This window comes from Pollicipes pollicipes, unplaced genomic scaffold (assembly GCF_011947565.3).
Source record: "Pollicipes pollicipes isolate AB1234 unplaced genomic scaffold, Ppol_2.1 Scaffold_4881;HRSCAF=5763_pilon_pilon_pilon, whole genome shotgun sequence".
NCBI lineage: Eukaryota > Metazoa > Arthropoda > Thecostraca > Pollicipedomorpha > Pollicipedidae > Pollicipes > Pollicipes pollicipes.
In genome coordinates, this window is record NW_023596576.1 from 17,051,146 (window position 1) to 17,075,501 (window position 24,356).

A 24,356-nucleotide genomic window follows, 5' to 3' on the forward strand; every position below is an offset into this window, starting at 1 on the left:
GAGGTCTTAGAATGCCAGTCAACATGGTACACGAAATTTATAACAGCAAGATGTTTCCTGTTCCGTCTTTGCTGTGGCACAAGAAGCACCGGCCTTCACGTACCGTTACTGAGTTCCACGCCGTAAATGAGCGCTTTGCAGCCCGCCACTTGAATGCAGTGCAGCAGCGAGGCCTCCTTCAGGTTGAAGTTGATGAGCGCAGGGATGACCCCCACCTTGGCCAGACCCAGCCAGGTGGCGACGAATTCGGGCCGGTTCTCCACGAACAGCGCCACCGCGTCGCCCTTGCGGAAGCCGCGCGCCAGGAACACGTTGCCCACGCGGTTGCTGTACTCGTCCAGCTGGAAGGCGAGATTGGCGCGCTCACTCGCCTGGCTCTGGCATAAACGGATGCTCCCATTATGTCGATCTACTTCATTCACAGCTGTGCAAAGGCTTGCAGATTGTTATGCAGACTTTTTCTTATTCATAGCCTGGGAGATCTTTCGTCACGTTGTCCTGTATTATCTTAAGCCGACTTGTTTGCAAGCAGTTAAGTGTTGTGCTTAGTTGTGGGGACGTATTGCCATAAACAAACAACATTGCAATGTGACCTTCCGACGTTTCTTAAATGCAGTCTTGTTGCCTGAGCATAGTGTGCGTGCGAATGCATTTCCTATCCTGAAGTTGATAACGATGACATGCAAATGTCAACCCACTGATATGCAGGTACATGGTAACTGACGTCTTTGCCATTGATGATTGGAGGAGCCTGATATGGGAAAAAGGCAACCGAGCGTGTACTGATCGCCAACTAGCCTCCTATGTATCCTAGCTTGATTCAACATCCTTGGCGGGCGAGCGTTTTGAAGGGTCCACGATTTTCAAGATTCAAGATTCACGGAAAGGCAGCGCAATTCTGGCCCGACGGGAAAACTTCGTCCAAAAAGCATCTCGAAGAAAGCCCATTTCCGCAACACAATCTCCAGGACGACGGAGTGAAATTCCGACGGTTATAAATATATCCAGGAGTACCTATAACATACAGCATTCGGCGGCCAATCTGACGGCGCATTTTATTTCCAGACGGTCTAATCCCGTTAATTGCTGCTACAAAGTCTACCAACCGGTTTACCGCCCGCCTGTCCCACCGCAGTCCTACGACACAGCGAAACATCGTGATCCCACGCACCGGAACCACAGAGCCGCACATCGGAACCCGGCGTACTCGGCGGAAGGGGCTCGTCAAGCTTGAGTGCTCTCGCTGAGCACCCAGCTCACGCCACGCCCTGGAGCCGCGCCACGCCCCCACCCGTCACCGGCGCAGTGGTCACAGTCGCGTTCTGCGACGCAACGTGGCGCGCTGACGCGTCATGGCAAACGTTCAGCAGCCGGTGCAGGTGGCGGCGTCCATGGCCGATCTTATGATCATACACCATGACGGCCACGGGTCTCTCCCGTGAGCACGGTGTACCCGGACGAGGGGATGGTCCCACACCCTACCGCTGCACCTTGCGCCAGCTCTCTGCCTTCAGCTAGATCAAGCGGGCACGGGTGATCGGGTGCAGCCGCGCAGGTTCTGCTGCAAACGCGCCGCTGAGCACGATCCACTGTGGGGTCAGCCCACTGACCTTACACATTGAAAACGCTGGCGTTAGACACGGGCCGAGGGCAACGGTGGCGCCAGAAGCCGCAGCGACTTCGCCGCGTTTGCGCCTTCGTGACCAGGTCTTTACGATTGACAAGCCGTCGCCTGCACCTCCGCTGCGTGTAACGGGGTGTCGCGATGACCCCGTTCGCCGTGCGCGTCGTCTACCTGTGCGCGGCGACCCGCTGCCAGGCGTTGACCTGCAGCCGGTGACCAGGACGCCGCCGGTCTGAGCCGGTCTGAGCCGGTCTGGCCCGGCCGGGCCGACCTAGCGCCCTCGGCAGCCGGCCGCCGCCCAGAGCGGCGCTGGCTGTCGGACCGCCAACTAGTGGGTGACCTTGACCGGGCAGGCCTAGGGTGAAAATCGACAGAAGGAAGCCACAGTTGCAAAGAACGGTATCTCCTTGAGAAGCGTTTTCTACGGCACCAATTATTCAGTTCTCTTTATAGTTATTCGTAATGATGTAATGAAGCAAAGAAACAAACACTTTGTGCTCTGTGTTGCAAGGGCAAGAACAGCAATATCGCAACGAACCCCACCTACTCCTGAATAGTTTAACGTTTATCAGTAAGCGGCCATCCCTACTGAGCCGTCCACGGATCTCTGTCAGTCACAGCCCGACTGAACAAACGCTCGCCAAACCGAACAGGCCGCGAAAATCTCGCAGAGCACCAGACCGCACCCAGTCCAAAGTTAACAAGATAGACGCGGCACAGCGCCGATCATCCAGCAGGACCAGCCTCAAACAAATCGATAACATCGTATAACCGCCGGACCCGACGATCACCCGCGATCCCCGAAATGGGAGTGATACGCAGCTGGACGCCCTTGGAAACAGGCTGGCGTCAGCACGCCACACTGGGGATCAGAGTCCGTCGCGGGCAGACTGCTCCTCGACACGGCCCTGCCGCCGCCCCAGCCGTCGCCACGCCTCCACGCCTGCCGCGATCCCGGCCAAGGCGCAGCGGTGGCAGCGACATCTGGCGACTAGAGGCCGCCGGCTACTCTCATCGCTCACGCCGCCCAGAATCGCGTGAGCCCCGCGCGGGCACACCATCAGCGGAAGAGCCGCTGGAGGCGCTGACGGAGGGGAGTGGCACTGGTTCCGCCGGGTGGGCGCGGGCACCGGGTCCCCTACCATCTCCACAGCGGGAACCGGCGCCGTCGGGTGGGCACGGGCGCCGGGTCGTCACCACCTCCACAGCGGATCAGCTGTGGCGACGATGGTCCGTCCCTCCCGCAGACTTCAATCGCGTGCGAAGCCCGCAGAACCAAGGTGTGCGCATACAACCACAACGTAGGGTGCGCATTTTAGACCGCACCTAGCACCCACGTATTGGACATCGTACCCGGGTACTCAGGTGCGAGTCGAGGGCCGAGCGGGCGCCACGTGCGGCGATCGAGCCCGTCTCGGCCGTCGCTGAGGCGGGGGGGGGGGGGGGGGAGGGCGGGGGCGGGGCGGCACCCGGCCCGGCCAGCCAAGACTTTCACCCGGCGGTGCCGGTCGGACTCGGAGCGTGACCCAGTGGCCACAGCCCACCGCACCGACTAGCGACGGCTCCGGTTGGCCGGGAGCCGGCGGCCGGCCGTGCTCGTGCGCAGCCAGCCAGGGCCCGGGTACGGCGGCGGCAGCCTGGGTAGCGGCGCCCTCCTGCCGGCTCATGCACTACCGGCGGCCAGCTGACCCCCACTGTTGGAGTGTCGTACAGATGTCCATAAAGCCTTTGCAAACTGCAATGCAGGTATTTCCTGAAACTCTGTTAGCAGCCTTTGAGACCACATTTTCTACGTCATTACCGGTGCCGTCATTGCTGAATAAGCATCTTTGGAAATATTGCACCTACGTGGTTGCTATGTTGGGGACGTTGCCAGGTACGTTGAAAAAGACCTTGAAGTGTTGATAAGGTGACGAGAACTAGCTGTGACGCGGTTCGCAAGATATTTTGAGGTGCGTCAAACTAAGGGTCATCTGCCAAGTGGCACCAAATCAGATAATTGCAGCGCTGCATAACACGAAGAGGACGCGTAAAGATCAGTAATGCTTGTGCCTATTGTTTGTCACATAACCTACGCTTTAGAAGAATGCAGCCTCACGCTGATCACAAACTATACTTAGTCGTGCTGCTTCATTTCCTCCCCGTGAGTCACGGCACCGTGCAATGCCTCTTATCGTGTGAATAGTTCGAGCAAAAACAAAAGCAAAAAAGGTACGTGGTGCACTGTGTGCCAAGTATTAAAGAAGTGGCCTGTCCACCATAATCTGACCCGCTGACGGACTCGCGAGGGTTCAGACCACCTGTCTCCTTATGAGGCTTCAAGTACCTGCGGAGAACTAACACCACCCGACGGCTCGCATCCTCAACGGCCCAAAATGCGAGCGCCCAAAGTTAGATGGATATGAATGCTGGGTGGTGGTCCCCAAAGAACACATCATCCAGAACGTTTTACCCACGTTCCAGTCTGGCATAACTGCGGGCGAATTCGTGGCTTGCTATCCCATGCCTGTGTTGCTCAACTCGACAGCGGGTGGTTTACACAACACTACAAGACCGGATGCTGTCAGAGGAACTGCGGGTAGACATGCCCGAGGCCAAGCTTGACGCGTTCGTTTCAAAATAAACTTCGCTTTCTGCAGAGAGTTTGCATTTTTGGCTGCCAACCAATGCGCTCCTGGGGAGATGACCGCATTGCTCGACTCCCAGCGTACGCCCTTGTCTTTGGCACGCCTTGGCTCGCCTTGGCCCGCAGCTAGCGATCCAACATCTCAAACACCTCGGCCCTTCGTGATGTTCACAGCTACATTGGTTGATGAGATTGTATTTAACTGATATTTGTCCGGTCTTCGTTCTAGATGCACCCAAACAGCGCGAGCACGCCTCGTGTTTACGTTTGTGCCATAACTCGCACACCACGAGCACTGGTATGAAAATTTTTCGAAATAACATGCCACAGCGGCCAACCAAACTAGAGCTATAGAAACGCTAATGATCTGTCAGAGACGTTTGGAAATACGACTTGTCTGTGAAAAGTATTTTCCTTGCGTGGAATCGTGAGGTATTATGATTTCAAAGAACGGATATGGTGATGTGGGCTGAGTTTCACACCACGGGGACCCAGCCTAAAATCGAGGGGCGGGCATTTTAACATGGCGGCATGGTCCCCGCAACGAGATACAAAGTTCCAAGAACCCACGGAACAATAGCTGAACAACGTGAGAAAGGCGCTGAACAACCGAAGTGACGAGCGCCTTCTGACGTTTTAAGAACGAGGGTCTTCCTATTGAGGGGGTTTGCACGTGTGACGTGTTTGGTTCGGTATTTCCACGACATTGTAAAACTCGTGTGGGGAGCACCACGCTTTCAAACAGACACACCGACGGCAGAGGTTCAGAAACCAGGGAGCCAAGGAGGGAGTGGCTGACCCTTTGACTTAAATATCAGCGATTACGATTAGCCCTTTGAGTGGTAACTGGAAAGAAATATTCAAAAAATTGATATAGCCCGCCTCACCCGGCTTAGAAGTCCCGGTAGGAATGGCCAAGCCAAGTAGATTTAGCGTTCTGCATGATATTTTGTATTTTACTAGTTTCATCAGAAGGCGTGCACGCATTCGGCCCGTTCGGGTTTTCTGATGTTGTGAGGGATAGTCCCCTATGTTTTTAAAAGTTGTGGGGAACGCGCCTTCCACATTATCGCCGCCCCTGATAACTGTCAGCATAAGAGCTCCGAGCTCATACTAATCCATTTGAAGAAAACGCATTTTTTGTGACAGCAAACAAGGAGCGCGATGGAAGAATTTAGCAAAAACGCTCAGCTCATCTTTTTGTCACGCATTCTGACCGCCCCGTAACCCCTTTGGTTAGAGCGCCTGTCTTCGGATTCACCCAGCCGCGGCTGGGCTTGTTCGAGTCGCTTCAAACGTCCGCTATTTGCCCCCTGAATGGGATGCCTGCGACCGGTGGCAGCGGCCGCGCTTAAACCCAGGCGATGTCAGAGAGCAAGCTGAACCGTGCCGAGCATTGAGGCACGTCAAACTCTCGCCACAAATGTATGCTGTGGACTCGGAATTTCACCATCGGTTGGTGGAGTCAGGGTTTACGCAACATCTACTACTTAACATGAACGCTGATCCCAGCCGTTCATGCAGTCTGGGGGCCCTCACTAAACCTTAAAAAGCAAATCTGAGTAGTTGAGCAATAGCTCGAGAAAGCTCGTTCTACAGCCCGAATCAGACCCGTCAAATCTAGTTGAGTGGGTGCACATTTGTTTGATGCCGCACGGTGACCCGTACGACAGCCTGCCGTGGCAGCCACGTGATATGAACGTAAAATCTGCACGTTTGACGACTTTACACGTATATGGTATGCATCGTATCGTGTATATATATATATATATATATATATATACCTAGATAAACGCACATATATATATATATATATATGTATATATATATATATATATATATATATATATACATATATATATATATATGTGTATATATATATATATATATATCGTATGTCGGCCACCCGAATACAAAAAGTGAGTGAGTCTAACGCTGCGACGAGCAACAGCACTGTCAACAGGTCATCTAGCCAACTGAAAGTTGGCCAAAGCGCTGGCCTTGCGCCGGGAGGCGTCAATGTCGCTTTTAAATCTGTTCGTAAACAAGTGTCTATTGACGCGAAATGACCGCTGCGGTCGGCGCGTGCTTAAACGACAGTAGTCATCACGTGGAGGCTATGGCCCAGACGACGCCGAGCTCTGCTCTGGTGAATAGTATACACAAAAACTCGGCTCAAGGTGTGCGAGATTTAACTTTTTGCCGATGGTTTCTTTTTGCCTCTCTTGGCCACACGTTTGTTTTCTTTAAGTAGCAAATCCTACTTGTAAATTATTGACATCACTTTTGAACAGCTGGGAACAGTGTCAAGTAGCCCTGCCGAAGTTCCCATGCTACCAATGATCGCCAATTTACATAGGCCGCGAATCAAAATAAACCTGCAAACCATAAGCATCTTTGAGACCATTGACATCCGCCGGACGTTGCAGGTCCTGCAATGGTCCATGTAAAGCCGGAAACCACGGAAAAACGGAGAGGCACGGGCTAACAGAGCCGGTATCCGCCGGATCCCGGCCGGCGGGTCCTCCGAGAACACACGCACGCACTCGGAGACTGTGATCAGCTCGGCCGTCGTATGCGGTATGCAGTGCGAAGTTACGGCGCGCCCGCTCGACCGAGATCATCACGCGTCCGTGCCACCGTCTATTCAGGCCTGATGCCTTGGCCAGCTGCCAGGTGAGTGGGCGCGCGGGTCCGCGCCGCCGGCCCGCGCCGCCGGCCGGCCGCTGTCCGGCACGCGGCGGCCGCAGGCGCGCTCCCTGTGCCGTACGCTGGGCCGCAGCTATCGCACCCTATCGCGCCCCACCGTATCGGCGCACCATCGGAAGCACGCGCACGGAGCCCGGCGCCGCGTCCGCCGCCGCCGCCGCAGCGATACGGCAGCCGGTGCGTGGACCGCGACCGGACACTGCCAGCTGGGCTGTCGGCGTGAGAACGCTTGGCCGCGAGAACGGCGCGAGAACGCTTGGCCGCCGGGGGCGTGGCCCACGGGGTGACATTTTGTGGACTTCGAGAGGGGAGGGGCGCAGCCCATCATTGATTACTGATTTCGGTATCACGCCTGTGGCGGCGCAGAGCAAGAATGGTCTCAGGTTCAAAATTGCTGTTGAAGTCACCCCCTCCCCCTTCAGCTTTTGGGAAAGAGTCTCCCCTGATACGACTCCAGGAAGAAATATCACAGGGATGATCGGGGTGCAGCCCAGTGTGCCACCAGGCCAGGCCGCTTAGACTGGACAACTTCGCGAGGGCCCGTGAAATACCTGGTGCACGCCTTAAGATTCAACAGCCAATGGATTGGGCATGTGGAAAACAGCTTTCGGGAGTTATTCGGAACCATGCCCTCGCGATTCAACCGGTGCCGCTCTTCCTAGAAGTTCTCTCCTGACACGCAATAATCTCGTCAAGTTTCGATGTTAACACTGGCCTAATGGGAGGCAGCCTGGCCTAACTGACCTCAGATTACCTGGTGGTACTTAAACAGCGGCAGTGTTTTCGCTCACAGCGTTACGGCGGAAGGCAAAACACACATGTGGTAGTATATACCATGTCCGTGATTGTGAGGGTCGAAAACCACATTTTGGGATCGAAATTCCCTTTGTTCCACGAAACACAACATTGGAAAATTTTCAGTAGGCATGTCGCAGGCAAATGCTGACAATGGTAACATGATTACCGGGAGGATATGGAATTTCTGACGAAACTGAGTCGCTACTAGGAAAAGTCGATACGTGCGTCAAAGTGACCACATTTCAAACCAGACCATACGTTTCAGAAAACTGGCGCCAAAGGAAAAACGATCAGATGTGTGGCGTCTTGGCAGAACGTGCAGTCAGTTGAATCAGCTATTGCAGTGATCTGGTCATCTCTTCGATGTCAGCAGAAACCACTACTTTCGTGTACAAGACATGAAAGACAGCCTTTCAATGGTAAACGACAAAGGGCAATAAATGAATGACTCGGTCATGGCGTTTAAGTTTGGATTAGTGCTAGTTTTGCTCGTGTTTTCACGAAGATTATTGCGCTAAAAATACGTTAAGCAGTTTTTAAAATCCTTTGAACAGTTCCTAGTCTACATTTAACAAGTTTAAAGGGAAAGACTTACAGCTGGGCTTGAGTTTTCAGGAAGTATTTACGCGCCGAAAGTTTTTAAAACATTTGACAAAGGTTCATAAGAATTCCTGGTATGCGCTAAGCTGTTTGACAAGAAAATAATTATTTTCAGGCAAATTGTTGGCAGTTTTAAATGCGTAGCTAATCTCTTAAAAAGTGCATTCAGCCCTCCCAAGTTCACACAAATGCTAGGACAATAGCAGACCCAGCAATGGTGCCGCGCCATGATTGTTTACATCGGTGTCATGTGGAGCAAGGCCGGCTTTGAGTATCGTTTAATTTAAGGATTACTCGTCATGGACCATGTCCAGATAAATGAGCTCTAAAGTACTGCAAGCTTATTGGAGGCTGAAAAGTTTCGGTAGGATCAGACCTGACATCGCAACTGCTCGAACGAGCATCATATTGATTTCAACCAAGAAACCGCAATGTTATCCACATATGCGTCTTTAAGCACGTGCCAGCCTCTGAAAACTGTTTCTGGTCGAAAAACGCTCACAAAAGCTCTTGTTAAAAAATACACGCTGACAACTTCTTAGAAGTTTGAAAAGTTTTGCATTATAATCAATGGTGAAAACAGACGTTATCACGATTTTGGGGTCGTGCAGGTTGAGGTCAATTATCAGCGCTATCACATCCACAGTGCGGTCGTCACTGTAGGAGTAAAATAAAATGCATATGCAAACGCACACATCCGGTCTTCAGCCCGTACGATTGCAAATATCCATTTCTTTCTGGGGTAAGAACCTGCGTAGATTTAACCGAAAAAACGGCACGGGCGTGAGGAAACATTGTGCGAATTTTAGCTTTGTATGCAATGTATCATCGAAACTACGAAGCAAGGATTTCATGAAGTAGCTAAAGGCAAAGCAATCCCAGGACTCCCCACCCCTGAACCAAAGCGCCAAAGCAAACGAAGATGAACACCAATGCTTTGGCCGACACATAGCTAACGTTTTGATAATTGTATCACTTTGGGCTGTTATTGCCGTATACGCTCATGTCTAATCAACGACAAACATGCTGCGAAAAGAAATCTCGTGTCGTTTTACGCCGCATGCAACCAACCGACCTTCAACGCACCACACGCTACTGCTCCCAGTAACCGTTCGAGCAGTCCGAAAACACTCGACGCTTCCAGCAGTACTCAATGCTGTGACCTTCCTTTTAACAGCATCTCCTGACATACCGAAGGTTGCTTAGATCCCATGTAAGAATTCTTATGCTAAAAAGGACCGGGAGTTTTATGACAATTCTCGCCTTTGTCACGCTTCAAAAATACTAGTCCTCTCCTTGCCGCGGACACACACACGTTTTTTTACATTGACCGTACCTCTTTATATGTCCACCGCTCATCCTCAAACATGATGGCGGTCTTGCTGGGATGCAGGGCAGCCTGCTGCTGGAACAGCTCTGGCACCGACGTGTTGTTCCACTCGCATGACTTGACCCTGAAGATCAGCTTGGTGAACCTCCGTGTGGCCCTGCGGTGCGCGCGTGTCGGTTAAATAGGGCCCAACTGAGGACGGGTGGACAGGCAGAGAGCGCGCGCACTGTGAAGACCACCCGCAGCGGAACGGCAGGTGCGAGAGAAGATAAACGGAGGCAACAAAACCATGGCAAGATCTAACAGCAAATCTTCCGTAAAAACGGACAGGGACCGTGCCAAGTAGGTGCAGAAGGCACGAACCAACCAACCAACGGAAGAACTGGAGCATAAACGCAATAACGCATCATCATTGGACGCACACTTCGCTGCAGGCATATGTGGGTTTCCGGCGACCACGCACAGCCTGGTGGATGGGGAAGGCTGATAAAACTAATCGGACTGGCAACACATGGCGCCTTCACTACTGTTTTACCCCATTTGCGCGCCGACCGAAAAATGATTCAGGTGCAGCACACCTTCCGTCTGACTGCCCCGTTTCGTTCCGGCGCCATGACGGTGACGGTAGGGGATTTGGTCCGCCGTACCGGAACACGACCGTCCGCGTCATCGGATGCAGCAATCGACTCACGTCCGGGGCGGTACGGCACGACAGGGCAGCCACGACCACTCGATCACGGGGCCGACAACAGCCACGGGCCCCACACTGAGCGAACACGCGGCCTTCCTCACTTCATCAGAGTGACGACGCTCATGGCCCAGCCAATCGATACGCGAAACACAACAGTGCACGGCGAGGGTCGAAATTACCGTGCTACGCCCTTGCACCTGCGCCTCTTCCTTCCACCCAAGTACTCTCCTTTTACAGCGGGCCATGTTTATGGCTGCCCAACGTACGCTCTCAGGATCTCCCACCAATCCCATCAGTGATGTAAGCTAGGATGGCAAGTGCACAGGATTATGTTCAGCAACACAACTTTTAACCACGAACAGACCGCAAGGCACGGCATTTTCTACTGCCCGCAAACAAGGTATTCGGCAGCACTGCTGGATTTAGGACGTCACTAAGCCAGCCTTTCCAAGCGAAGCGGCGTAGATACCGACCTGATCTCGCTATGCACCATATGCACCACCTCGGTATACGAGCGCGATCGGGTGCCGGATCCAGGGAGACACCCAAATTTCTCGTGATCCACTCCGTTTCCCTGTATCATATATGCCATCCGAGTGTGAGCTTACTACAGCAAAGCATTTACGCGGAAATTAATCCGACCTCGCGCTGGCCTCCGGTGCGACGCGGTTAACCTGGTCTAACGCGGCCGGATGCGGTGCCAATGACCCGACCTCGTGCGGAGGCGTGCGGTGCCAGTGACCTGATCCCGTGTTGCGACGTGCGGCACAAAGAACCTAACTTCACGCCGCAGGCTGCTCTACGACTGACCTCATCCCGGCTCCAAAAACGCTCTACCACAGATCTGATCCCAGGTTCCAAGGTGCTCTACCACTGACCTGATCTCGGGTGCCAGGGTGATCTGCAACTGACCTGACCCCGGGTGCCAGGGTGCTCCACGACTGACCTGATCCAGAGTGACAGGGTGCTCTACAGCCAACCTGATCTTGGCCGTCAGGGTGCTCTACAACTGACCTGACCTCGGGTACCAGGGTGCTCCACAATTGACCTGATCCAGAGTGACAGGGTGCTCTACAACTGACCTAATCCTGGTTGCAATAATGTTCTACCACTGATCTGCCTCCAGGCTCCAATGTGCTCTAACATTGACCTGATCGCAGGTGCCAGAGTGCACCACCACTGACCTGACCTCGAGTGCTATGCCAAACCTGACCTCGGGTGCCCGGAAGTTCTACCGCTGACCTGACTCGGATGCTGCCAGGGTACTCCACCACTGACCTGACCACGAGCGGCAGTGCGTTCACTAACCTGATTTCACGCGGCAGAGTGCGGTACACGATACGCAGTGTGCGCCAGCCGCCAGTGACGACCCAGACGGCGAACAGCGCGGCGACGATCTGGCCGGCCGTCACCGCCTCCAGCAGGATCCAGAGCGCGGCCGACACGCCGCCGTACAGCGCCAGCTTGCCGGCGGCCACCATGGCGATCGGCTGCGATCGGTGCGGGACGCGGCGCGGCGCCGACTGGCCGGCCCACCGGCTGCCGTTCCGCCGGCACGAGCACCTGGCGGCTGCCGCAAAGGCAAGGCTCACGTGCACGGCTTCGCAGGCAACAGATAGCACCATCTAGCGACATGAACATCAAGCTGAGGTGGACACGCCGACCGGAAGTGCGTTTACAACGGGGCGGTGGTGCACTTTTATTTTTCAGTTTGCGTAGCTTTCATTTTTCATGGTGTTATAGGTCGTAAACTACGTTGTAGTATTCAAACATGTAGACGTAAACTTTAATCCTATCCGAAAATGGCTGCATGTAAGCGGATGGTCTTTGGAATGACGGAAGCACAGTAAAAAAGCGAATCATTCAATTTTTTAAGAGAATGCTGTGATTCTTACCATCTCTAATGGCTCATTTTCTAAGACTTAGCAATGATTCAGGAAAGTGAGGTGCTACTGAACTGATCCCGGCTGCCACGCCGTCTGCTTGGATCTTGGAAACTTATCCGAGGCGTTACAGGCCGTGGGAAATTTACCAGGAATGTTTTATCTTTGAGCCTTGAAATGAACTGGAATTATCTTGGAACACATAAAACGATAGGACGACATTTTCTCATGCGCATCCAAAAGTATCACCAGTTCTGAGACACCGCATCAACCATAAGTCTTTAACTTATGGCATAGTCGGATAGCACGCTATCCGCCGGTGCCGGGTCGGCTGGCCGCCTGTGTCGGGTCGGCTGGCCGCCTGTGTCGGGTCGGCTAGCTGCCGGTGCCGGGGTCCGGCTAGCATGCCGGGCGCCAGGTCGGGCTAACCGCCTGTGTCGGTAGGCTAGCTGCCGGTGCCGGGTCGGCTAGCTGCCGGTGCCGGGTCGGCTAGCTGCCGGCGCCTGCCGGGTCGGCTAGCTGCCGGTGCCGGGTCGGCTAGCTGCCGGCGCCAGGTCGGCTAACCGCCTGTGTCGGGTCGGCTAGCTGCCGGTGCCGGGTCGGCTAGCTGCCGGTGCCGGGTCGGCTAGCTGCCGGCGCCAGGTCGGCTAACCGTCTGTGTCGGGTCGGCTGGCCGCCGAACCAAAAACAAGCTAGTCGACGGGCAGGCCGACTAGCCTGCCTTTCGTTGCCCCCATTCAGGCAGGCAACTTGAATGAAAGTAAAGAAACCACGGAGTTCACTACGTTCTTTCAGCGCCCGGAAAATTAAGCGGCATCTTCAAACCCCTCAGCCCCTTAACAAGCTTTATATATCAGCTCAAGTGCTTTGTGTCATATCGCTGTTTCACACACTATGTTAATTTTGCCAGGAGATCTCAGATATGTAGTTTCCTATTTAGTTGGAGGGTTGGGCCCTCCCCAACCTTGAAGAAACCTGTTTCTGGTGTATTTTCGGAGCAGGTTTCGCAAAATTTTGTCTGCTAGGCCCACTAACCTTATGAAGCTACGACCCTGTATCTACTAGCGACTTACTTGCCAGCGTATGTACCCTGCTGAATATGCAGTACGAATGTTCGTGCATGCAAGGAAAGCTCAGTGTGCCTGGACGTCAAACTGACCCTGGTTGACAATAATACAATTGCTCCCTTTTAGATGGCTGCAGTCGTGCTCCATTGATTTGAGCTCGTTGGTTGTCATCATTTTCACCATAACTCGGTGTCATTATACGGCACTTTTTAAAACACCTAAGTCTGCATATTCAGTGCAAGGCGTAAACATTCGCCCTGATTCGCCGTTTTTCATAACGCGGTCTGGTAACAGATGGGGGGGGGGGGGGGTCAATACGACCCCTCCATCTTGCCGTTCACACCTAAGAACGATAGAGCTTAGCGGAAGACACCAGTAGAGTGGTCCTTAATGAGATCTCATGATAAGCGACACGTTTATGTTTGAAGGGCAATAAGTGACCCCATTACACTAGGCCAAAGGTTAACTCTGAGTACAACAGTGTATAGTAATATTAGTTTTGACCATGCATTTGTGATGTATGGTTTCGTTGATACAGCGATGTCCGCCCCCCCCCCCCCTCCCGCCGCGCGCGTTTGGCGGTATCGTCGGCTGCCGCCTGCCGCCCGCTCAGGCCGTAAATCGCCGTGCAGCGCTTCTGAAAAACTGTGGCTGTTCCGAAACAGAGATGCTTGGGACACAACTTCGTCGTCAAAGTGAGCGCAATACATGTCCCACGCGCCACTGAAAATTTCGGCACGTTTGCAAGAGATGCCGGAGACGTAATCTCAGAAGGCTTGGGGGGAGGGGGGCGCTTCGGACCTCCCCTGTCAGCACGAGGGTTAAGTAACTTACGTTTACACTTGAACTCCGTAGCGCAAAGAGCAGTTCGGTCACACACCAACCCTTCCAAGCCCCTAGAAAACAAATATGCGCCCGTCATTTCCTGAAGCCTGGCTGAATGTTAAGCTTCTTGATCGCTAACTCGTTTACTGAATACAAAGGCGAACTGCGGTTGTTTGAGACACCCTCGAAAAATGATAACTCTCCAGAGATGTGAAATATTGGCTACCAAGATTGGGGGTCAAGTGATTCAAAGCCGACAGCGACGTGTCATTTCAAGGTAAATGTGCCGCTATCCGCCCGGAGTCACCAGCCACGGAATGTTTAATAAGCCATTCAGCCCCTCAGGCTCCTGACTTAGATCCAAATTTACAGCTTCAAGTACGTAAGTAGGCACCTGTCCAGGCGTATGTGTGCTGAACTTTTGACTGGTGACGGGTCCATTACCTGAGACGAGCGAACCAATTTCTTGGCGCCTTGCTGCGCTTATATCGGTACTTGCTCACGGCGCAATTCCTCCTATCAACCCCCACACTCTAAACTCATTATTCGACCCTGGCTCCAACCATAACTGATCGAAAGTGATTGTCGCTCTTCTGTGCTGCAATCGGAACCTGTGTGACGCTAAACTGATCGCACGGCCGCGTCACCACAGTACACCAGTGAACAATGAATAGTACCAGATGTTGCTATTTGCCAATGCTTCCCAGATCGCATTAAGTTGGTGCTAAGGGATACTTCGGAGAGAAATGAGCACATCACGTAAATGAACGGGGCAATGTTCTTCCGCATTAAACGCGATCGATGTGGTCTGTCTACTTTGGTGGCCATAGCAAACTGGCGGAACTAATACAGCACATTGGCACCACACGGAGCGAAACGTTGCAGCAATTTGACCAAAATCCACTGAAAACACATAAAACAGATCTTGTCCCACACCACGGGATCTGAAAACGTTCGTTCCAACTTCCCACGGGCGCTCCAGCGAAACAACGTTCCGTTCTTCCATTAACGCTTAACTATTTAACTTTTCTGACACAGCAATCTTACTGAGATACACTTCCGCCATAGTGCGGCGTTGCCAAGCAATCTTGATGGGTTTCTCCAAATTATCACGCCAGCTGCCAGAATAAATAAAAAGACTCCTGACAGGGGTGCTAGTTTTACCAGACATGATATCGTGCTGTGGGTTGGACCAGATGTGATGCAACTCAATGTGAGTACATATGAAAAGTACTCAATCACAGCTCCAAAGTTGTCAAATGCTGTTGCAGTCACCAACATGTAATTCATGAGCTATGGTCAGTCGACTGCATTACACAGAATGTTCCAAAAGGAGCACAATCATTTACTTGGCACCTATAAATTTCAGATATACACAGCTTGCTTAACAGTTCTGTAGACATTTTGATGATGCTCTAATCAGACTGTCAACAACAGACAACATCTGGACAGTGAATTTACCCCTAAGACTCATGCATGGACTGAAGTTCACTGAACTGTGCCACTATCCAATATGTCGTGGCTATTCAAAAATGATGTGCAAGTGGTCAGAAAACAATGGAAATATGAATATGGCAGCATTTGCATTGCTCCACTTTTCAGACCAGCTCTTAATGTGGACTGGATGAATTATAGCCAAGTGTCACTGGCTTCAAAAGGCATTCAAATACTGCATGCCCAGGTGGCAAGAGCTGCCAAAAAGTAGGTATGACAGCTTCTACCATGGTCTGGGAGAAAGATGTTTGACTCCCCATCCTGCAGCACCAGGACAAGTTCATCAGTCAGTGACCAGCACACACACAGTGTTTGAACACACATGGAAATACTTGCTAGCAACTAGCCATCAAAGGTCAAACCAATCTAGGGCACCATGTCCACTTTGTGCAGTATCCAAAACCTTTCACTGACCTTTTGTGGCTTTATACAGCAAAAGGGTGTAATTAAATGATATGGTCATCTGGACAGAGCAGCACCAATATAATAATTATCCAGACTTTTACCTCATCTGGCATGTTAGTATGTACCTATGGATTCAGCCTGCTAACTCCCTGATCATTGTTGGGTGCTACTGAGACTTAAGAATCACTTCATAAAAGGTGTTCAGCCATGTACATGCTGCAACCTAAATCACCCCCTTGGAATTGTTAAGATTCAACCAAGTTACAAGAAGCTGTTGTCAGAACCAGCACCAATGTCCTTCCCACTTGGTTAGGTTCATACTGGTTGAGCACTGGACTTTTGATCAGAAGACCCTGGTTTGTATCCCAATGATTCCACCAAAAGCCAGTTCCCTAAATGAATCGACACGAATATGAATTAAGTGAAAAGCATAGACATTTAATAGTGATAGCTGATAAAACATAGCTTATACTGAGTCTGAGACACTTTTGATTATGATATAAGCTCTAATCTCACCCTTTCGTAGTCTCCGCGATGTTCGTACTTCGGCGCTAACAGCGAAACGTGTCTAGAACATAGCTAAATAATATATCTGAAACACCCATCTACGACACAATTCAATGATCGACTGAAATACCAATGCACGGTCACATGCAAATCAGGTGCGAGCGCTTGCCATGCCAATTGGAATCAACGCTACGCGCCGAGACCAATCTGCCGTTCTACGTAACAGCTGCGCGGTATTTGTCTCATTGAAATGTTAGAAACTGTACAAATCAAAAAGTTGATAATCATTTTCCACTCCGAGCCAAAGGGACTTATCACACTATTTGTCGATGCACCATAGTCAACATCAAGGGTTTCATGGAAGTTCAAAGAAGACAAAGCCTAAATGTATTGGACGGCCGTGATCGTAAGCGATTTTTTCGCTTATCAATGATTCGCTTATCAGGCGCGAAAAGACGGTTCTGTGCAGAATCACGTAATTTGCCCACTGGCAGATCCAGAAAGGGGGCATGGACATGTAGCTCCTCCTCCATTTGATTGCCAAAAATGTTCGTAACCAGCCGAAAGGACGCAGGACGCAAGATAACATTAGATACTATTTGGGTCCGCCCTGTCCCGTCTCTTCCAATCCTGTCTAGCCTTGTCCAGTCGCCCAGTCCAGTCCCATCCGGTTCCGTCCGATCCAACCCCCACCGCGACAGGTTATGTGCGGCACGATCTAGTCCCATGCCCCTATGTCCGGTCCGGACCGGTCTTTTCCGATCTTGTTTCATGCTGGGGGTCATTTTGCTCCATTCGTCGCCATTCGGTTCTGTCTGGTCCCGTGTGATTTATATCTGTCATATCCGGTGTCATCCGTCCGATCCTGTCCGGTTTGGCCCGCTTCCTCCAAGCCCATTTGGCCTCATTTAGCCAGTCCTGCCCTTCCGCAGTAATTCGGTGCCGTCTGGGCTCCTTACGTTCTTCCGGTTTCATCTGGTGCCGTCCGATGGCGTTCGATCCCGTTGGGCTCTGTTAAGCTTCGTCTGATCTCGTCTGGCCTCGTCTCGTGCCGTCCGGTCCCGTGAGTAACTAAAATTTAGTACTTCGGCTAGCAAAACTTTTTGGTTTTTTGACGTCATAATCAGCTGAAAATATCTACTACCTCCATCTTCGTAAGATCAACTGCCCGTTGCGCCAAGAAGTTACGCGTCCGTCTGTTGAAGGGAATTGGCTGGGTCGTGAGCGCGAGGTAAGAACACTATTTGTTGTCATTAAATGGGGATTTGAGCTGAGCGAAGGTGCCGGATTCAATTAAGAAAATGTTTTGGTGCATCGGCAGATACCAACATTACACAGGTTTTGTGGGAGATTCAGTCGATTCAGACCTGTTTAGAAAGCGCGGAGCCTACTGGGCCGATACCGTGAAATGTTGGAAGAGCAGCCCGCAAACATTCGTCCACTGTGCATGACGCGTACGCAACATCTGTGTACTAAAAGGTGCGTTTGTGTGATGTAAGTCAGGCCAGACCATGTTTTGCTGAATATGAGAAGTGCTTGAGAGTCCAGAATTATGTTTGCTGTATTTTCCCCCAAAGTTGCCTTTGCAGCATCATCATTCCATTAAACATTGGCTCTCTGTGCTGCAATTAGTGGCAACCATGTGCTGAACTTGAGTGCTCAGATTTGCAGCATACTTATACTTGTGCAATGTGTTTATTATTCCCACTACATAGGACATGCATTTGTTGTCATCTGGCTGAAGGATAAATGCAATCTTTATTTGTCTACCTTCCCAGGTTTAATTTACCAATGTGCTTAATTTGTGCATGAGCAATAAGTGGGTGTCATATGATTTCAGCAGAAACCTGAGAATCATTGGTATTTCATGCTTGAGCCATTACAGTGCTGCTGTCAATTTTTCATTACCCATTCATGTTAAGGCCATTGGAGATCTGTGTAATTGTGTATTGCTTCTCGAGATATTATTTTTAGTGCATGCAAATATAATGTTTTAATGAAACTTGTCATTTAGACAACTCAAACATTGTTAGATTGGGATTTGGTCTGGTTTGTTTTGTTTCTATTGCCCATGATAGATGAGATGTTAACAAGTAATTTGTGAAGTCATTTATTTGATGTGTCTGCCAAGACTCCCCAATGGCTATATGTTCAATGGTAGGCTGTAAGCAGATAGCTCTTGAATGCTAGTGAAACCGATATTGCCATTTTGATGATGCATCCTTAACTGGATAGCAGAGTTTGATAACCATCGCTTAACAGATCATTTCTATTTTGGTCAATTGCAGGGAAGTGTTCTATTATTTGTAATCAAGCAAGATCTGGCTTGCTGTTTGAGCAGGCCATGCACAGTGGCTTAGGAATGTCAGAATAATGAGGGGGATGGTGCAGGTAGGCTTGATTCATTTTCAGTCTTTTGTTCTGAACAGATCAGGGTTTTGTGGTGGACCTTTACACAAATAACAGGAAAGGCATTGCTGCCCCCTTTGTACTATTTATTCATGTACACTATATGTGTGCACAGTTGTGGGTTGATGTCCTGGTGCTGACTTCATATGTTCTGTCCTGAAGGAGATAATTGCATGTTGGATCTAGCATTTTGAAACTGTGCCAAAATCTGAGTTCCTCTGGCCCAAACCATCATGTTGACCGCATCATGGGCAAAAACTTGTAATCACACATTTGAGCATGAGCCAGTTGTTTGCATGTGGACCAGAATAATGAGCTAGCTCAGTTTGGCCCAGATGCAACACATGCCTGCCATCCTTGGCATGACTTGTGTGATCACTGAGGGTGTGAACAGCTCACACATAGCAAGATTGGTGCACAGCAGCTGTCTGCATGGTGCACCCTAGCTATGGACAGCACCACTGGTGTGGTAGTTCTGGCCAGTGTGACGCCTTTGGCGGCGCCGACGAGCGAGCTGACTGCAGATGTGTGTGCTTTCACCACAAAGAGAGTTATGAGGGCACTCTCCTGATCCGGAAAGCAGGTGGTACTCTGCTGGCTACCGGGCCTGGATCACGCGCAGATCACGATCAGATCATGTCGTATATTGGAGATCACTTTCGGAAAAAGTGAGATTCGCGGATTTTTGGTTGATTTCTGGCGCTGGTGCACCTGTGGGTGCACCAGCTCAGTCGTACCGATGTAGACGAGTTATTTACATCAGTCCGACTGAAATGTCCAATTTCCAGCGAGGAGCCAGAAATCCGTGCAGAGCAGTGGATAGCCCTTGACTTTTGCCCTTGATCAACAGATGGCAGCAGCAGCGTCAGCGTCGCCGGACGCCGCCAGCCCCGGTGGTCAGGGCCGGCGCCAGTACGCCTCCATGTCGGAGTACTGCGCGGACCTGCGCACCTGGATGGCGCAGGTGCAGCAGGCGCGCTGCATGGAGGCCATGTTCCCCCTCTGGCTGTCCAGGCAGCTGGCGAGCGGCACGGCCCAGCACCAGGTGCGTCGCGAGCGTCTTCCGGGGCAGAGGCAGTGTGGTGGGAGGTAGGCTGTCCTACTCCCGATTTCCGCGTCGTGTGTGTTACCTTTGCGTCATCGGAACACCGTCCGAATTAAAGCGCCGGGCGCTGCCGGAGTGAAACGCGGTCCAGGTCTAATCATCTGTTCATCATACAGGTGCGATTTGATGTCGATGATGAGACATCAGGACCGCACGCATGCAGAGGCGAAGTTCATGGAGTATGCTTTGCCATACGCAGCTCGTAGGAGCTGTGTTTGGCGGCTGTCGAAATGCCAGTGTATTGGTTCTATGAATTTTGTTATGAGCGGTGAGACGTTTTGCTCCATGTCGTCAACTACGTATGATCCGGTAGGTGGCTCGCTGGCTTCCATGCTGCACGAGCCGTCATCGGATCGCTAACATGCATGTTTTCCACTTTTGAGTGGTGTTCTGTTTCGACAGCCCAGCCCACAGCCTTTTGGCTTGGGTAATCAGAGGGAGCCGCCACCCGCCCAGCCGCAGAGAGGTACGCCCACAGACACCTCCCCATGCGGACCGCCTATGAACAACGGACCAAGATAGTAGTTCCGAAATCGCTCACCAGGGCTGTATGTCCTTTGAACCCACTGAAAAGGTTAAATTGTATTTTAGCTTTGCATGCCAATGCTTACACAGAATTACTAAAACTGAATGAATTAGTCGGCGCAGGTTTGAACATGGTTTGAAGGCGAGCTGTATGAGAAAGCTGTGAACACATCTTTTGAAGCATGGTTGCCAGGTCTGCTCTGTATATCAGATGGAACCCCTAACTACGTCTGTCCTTTTCAACACACCTTGAGAAGCAAACCTGTTTTATCTGCTTTCTGGCGGAATTATGCGCCAATTCAGCGCGGACTCCACTGCCGCCCGACAGGTATCGAGTTCCGCATCCCGCCGCTGTGGAAGCGGCTGGTTGCCGAGTTGGTCGACTTCTTCATACTGATGATCGTCAAGTTCGCCCTCGCCTACATAGCCATCGACCAGTTCGAACTGATGTAAGTCCTGCTGATCGTGTGTGACGATCATACTGGCGAAGCAGAGGGGCGATCTTTCGGCGGAGGAAGAGGGTGGAGAAAGGGGTGGGGGGGGGGGGGGGGTACCCGGTCGACACGCCGCCGTATTTCCTGTTCGCATTGCCTCATTTCCCGCAGGCCGTTTATCTGGTCATGCATCTTTCAGCACGATTTATCCTTATTGTTGCGTCATTTTTTAGCGTTTTTCGTTGCGGGATTCCTCGTGCGCGTCTGGGTCGCGTCGGCCCTGATTTATTCAATGAAAACACGTTGGAATGTCTCGCCAGGGACACGTTTCATCCATACTGATAATGTTCGCCCGTGCTGAACAACAGCCGGACCCTCCAAGGCGCGCACTGCCTTCTGGTGGTCTCAGCGCCAGCTTCCGCGCCTATTTGGCAGCACGGACCGCGTCGTCCCGCTGACACGTGTTTGGGATTTTCTATGTTGCTCCACTTCGTGCTAACAACATGGTGAAGCCGTTAGTTGTGTGGCATTTACAAGATTTGCTTTAATTTTACTTATATACACTGTAAGCAACAGTATTGATACATAATGAAGCACGTTTAATGTATATGCACATATTACTGAAGCTTAGAAGCAACTAAGTACGTAGTAATGCATGGCTCAGCGACGGTCACAGCTGACAGTATGTGACAGCTTTTGTATGCACTTAAGGTTTTTCTGAAGCATTCAAGTATACAATGAAGCCTGAAAACATACAGGTATACAATCCATCACTCAATGGGAATTGCAATATGCATTGCGTTCATGTATGATTGCAAATCGTCCCCGTTGGTGGTATCGGTCGTGTTAGGTGAATCATGACGTTGTCATCGCTCATGTTCTCTGTAAGATAGAGAACAAATACAAAGATGCTTCTAACAACCTTATGTTCACCTGGAACAGTTGCTGGTCCCTGCGCACTGACCTGTTGGTTGATCACGGGTATTGCTCTGAGTAAAGACAGTTTCCAGCTGGATCGCGTGCCTGGTTTGTCTCGCGCGGCTGCGAAGGGCTTTCTGTTCGATGGCATGATCTGGCGAGCGAGGTTTTGATTGAGCTGTTTGCCCGTTTGAATGCGCGGGTCAGCGTCTTACCAGTGTTTTGTCTGTTTGAACGCGCGCGCCAGCGTCTTACCAGTGTTTTGTCTGTTCGAATGCGCGTGTCAGCGTCTTACCAGTATTTTGTCTGTTTGAATGCGCGGTTCAGCGTCCTACAGGTGTGTGGCTTGTGTTTTGTCAGTAATGGATTGTCCGTTCCTTTCTATGTGCTATTTATTAGGCAGTGTGCAAGCCGCCTAATGGTGCCCAATGCCCGCCTAAATGTATTGACATTGATGCCTCGTGATTGTGCTATCGTATCTGGGTCTCCGGACGTGTTCTGAAAGGTGTGGAAGACGGCCGACGTTTTTAGGTTGGTTTCGTCCGGTGGTTCTTGTCTTCAGGTATCAAGTGGCAAGTTCATGACCCATGTAGTAGTCCTATGTTATATTCTGAAATGGTTGGGCTAAGTTACCTCTCCGCTAAGCTTAAACACCGCGTTCTCGATATGGTTGGGCTAAGCTTAAAGGGGAAAAGCTTAAACATTGCGTTCTGAAAATAGGTGGGCTAAGCTTAAAGGCTGCGGTTCCGTTATAGTGAGTGAAAGCTGTGGAAACATTTTCGAGATATATCACGCCATGCTCCACGCATAAGGTGCAATAAGTTATGTTTCAGAGTCGCAGAAACCGTTTTAACCACCCGGCACTACGACCACTGACCAGGCCGTTATGAGTTATGTGGGGCAGATGGAAGTCGCGAAAATGTAAATGCTTGTTGAATGATTTCAAAGGAAACAAATGACAGTAAGATTAAAATCGAAATATGTGAGATCCCGCATTGGTCTCTGAAAGCATTCTTATTAAATGCCATCAATCTTGTTAAGACAAAGCGCCAAACTTCTTGCGTGATGTATTAGCCAGCCACATTCAATTTTGTCTTCGAAGATACGGCGCCACCGACGGACTCGTGTGGGCGCGCCGAGTTTGTCGCCCTGTCGCTGACCCTATCAGATGGCGCTTACTCGGGATGAGGCCGTGACCGCGCTGCGCGCCGTCACGTGCACGACAACCCGTGTGTGACGGGTCTGGCTGGGCCCTCAGAGACCTGTCCAAGTACGACGTCGACACGCTGGTGAAGGTGGCCAGCGGCGGGCAGGGCAACATGAACTACACGCTGGCCATGGAGATGACGTCGGAGCTGCTGCTGCTGGAGATGGTCAACCGCGTCTCCGTCTGCTGGTTCGAGGTGGGTGGCGCGGCGCCGTCCGCCCTCGCCCCGGGATAAGCCGCGGTCAGCCTGCCGCGGCTTTGTCCAATACATCCTTCTCCGGGGCAATATAGCGTACTCGGCCGACATCGGACCGATGTTCTGCTTTATGGTTACAGATCGCTTGTTTTGATCCGGAGGCCGGCGGTGTGCGCTGGACGCGGGGGTTTATGTAATGATGTCTCTCGCGGCGCGATGTCAGTGGCGGGCGGTGTTGTTCGGGGTCACTACAATGGGTACTTACCTTCAATAGGTACTCTGATCGCGCAGCATCAATTCTTCTTACGGGGCTTAAGATTACCCATGCGGCTATACTGTGGGCTTGGAAAGGTTAAAGACGGCATGTCTGCCGTGCGCCTCGGAAGTGAATGTTTTTTCGAACCCAAGACACATCACGTATGGTCACAGAACAAGGGTTGTGTCGCATTTCCGCAGCAGTGTTTTATTATGTGTTTTGTCAGCATTTGTTTTTTTCAAGAGGGAACGGTGTGGTGATTGCGCCGTTCCGTATGTTAACTATTCGGCCACTTTTTGATGGTTTCGCACCGTCGAAGCTCGTAACTGAGCACTCGATGAAAAATATCAGAGGAGTCTCTCGTCAATGGAATGCGAAAGCTATGACTTGAACCGCTCCATGCTTCGTGTTATGCCTGGTTGAGAACATTACAGTGCGATTGCTTCGGTAATTATCAATGTTTTCACTTTGTTGACTATAAGCGGTCCGAATTTGCGGCTATGCGTGACTTCTAGTGCTGTGCCGATGCCTCAGATTACAGCGCCACTGTTCCGTCACCTAGACCTAAGTGACACCTAAGTGACACCACTAGACCTAAGTGAAGTTCCGTCACCTAAGTGACATTTCCTTCGTTCCGCATTGTTGGGGCTGAAAAGCTCTTAATGAAAATTTTCGCGTCGTGGGGTCATGCACTCGGGCAACGGTTCCGTTTATCCAGTCTCAGCAGGGACAGACGCGACGCTAGTA

At 51.4% G+C, this 24,356-nt stretch overlaps 2 protein-coding genes across 4 annotated transcripts in view; one reads left to right on the forward strand and one right to left on the reverse strand.

Annotated features, from left to right (window-relative positions):
- The window catches only part of Fatp1 (Fatty acid transport protein 1), a 39,019-nt gene extending 22,295 nt beyond the window's left edge, over nt 1–16,724 (reverse strand). For 2 of the 3 annotated variants that reach the window (XM_037222787.1, XM_037222789.1), the window contains exons 1-4: nt 16,569–16,724; nt 11,687–11,948; nt 9,694–9,844; nt 104–341 (exon numbers count right to left, since the gene is read on the reverse strand). In XM_037222787.1, coding sequence (XP_037078682.1) covers nt 104–341; nt 9,694–9,844; nt 11,687–11,859 — 562 coding nt within the window. In that variant the 5' untranslated portion in view covers nt 11,860–11,948; nt 16,569–16,724. The remainder of the gene's footprint in view (nt 1–103; nt 342–9,693; nt 9,845–11,686; nt 11,949–16,568) is intronic. The other variant, XM_037222788.1, reaches the window with a different exon arrangement.
- Nucleotides 16,725–17,763: 1,039 nt separating this feature from the next.
- Nucleotides 17,764–23,353, forward strand: LOC119101741 (protein FAM8A1; the record flags this gene model as incomplete). The annotated part of the gene is given in 5 exon segments (XM_037225157.1): nt 17,764–17,790; nt 19,819–20,013; nt 20,476–20,539; nt 20,927–21,047; nt 23,209–23,353. Coding segments are annotated over 4 exon segments (525 nt in total), but the record flags the coding sequence as incomplete, so codon positions are not given.
- Nucleotides 23,354–24,356: the final 1,003 nt, after the last annotated feature.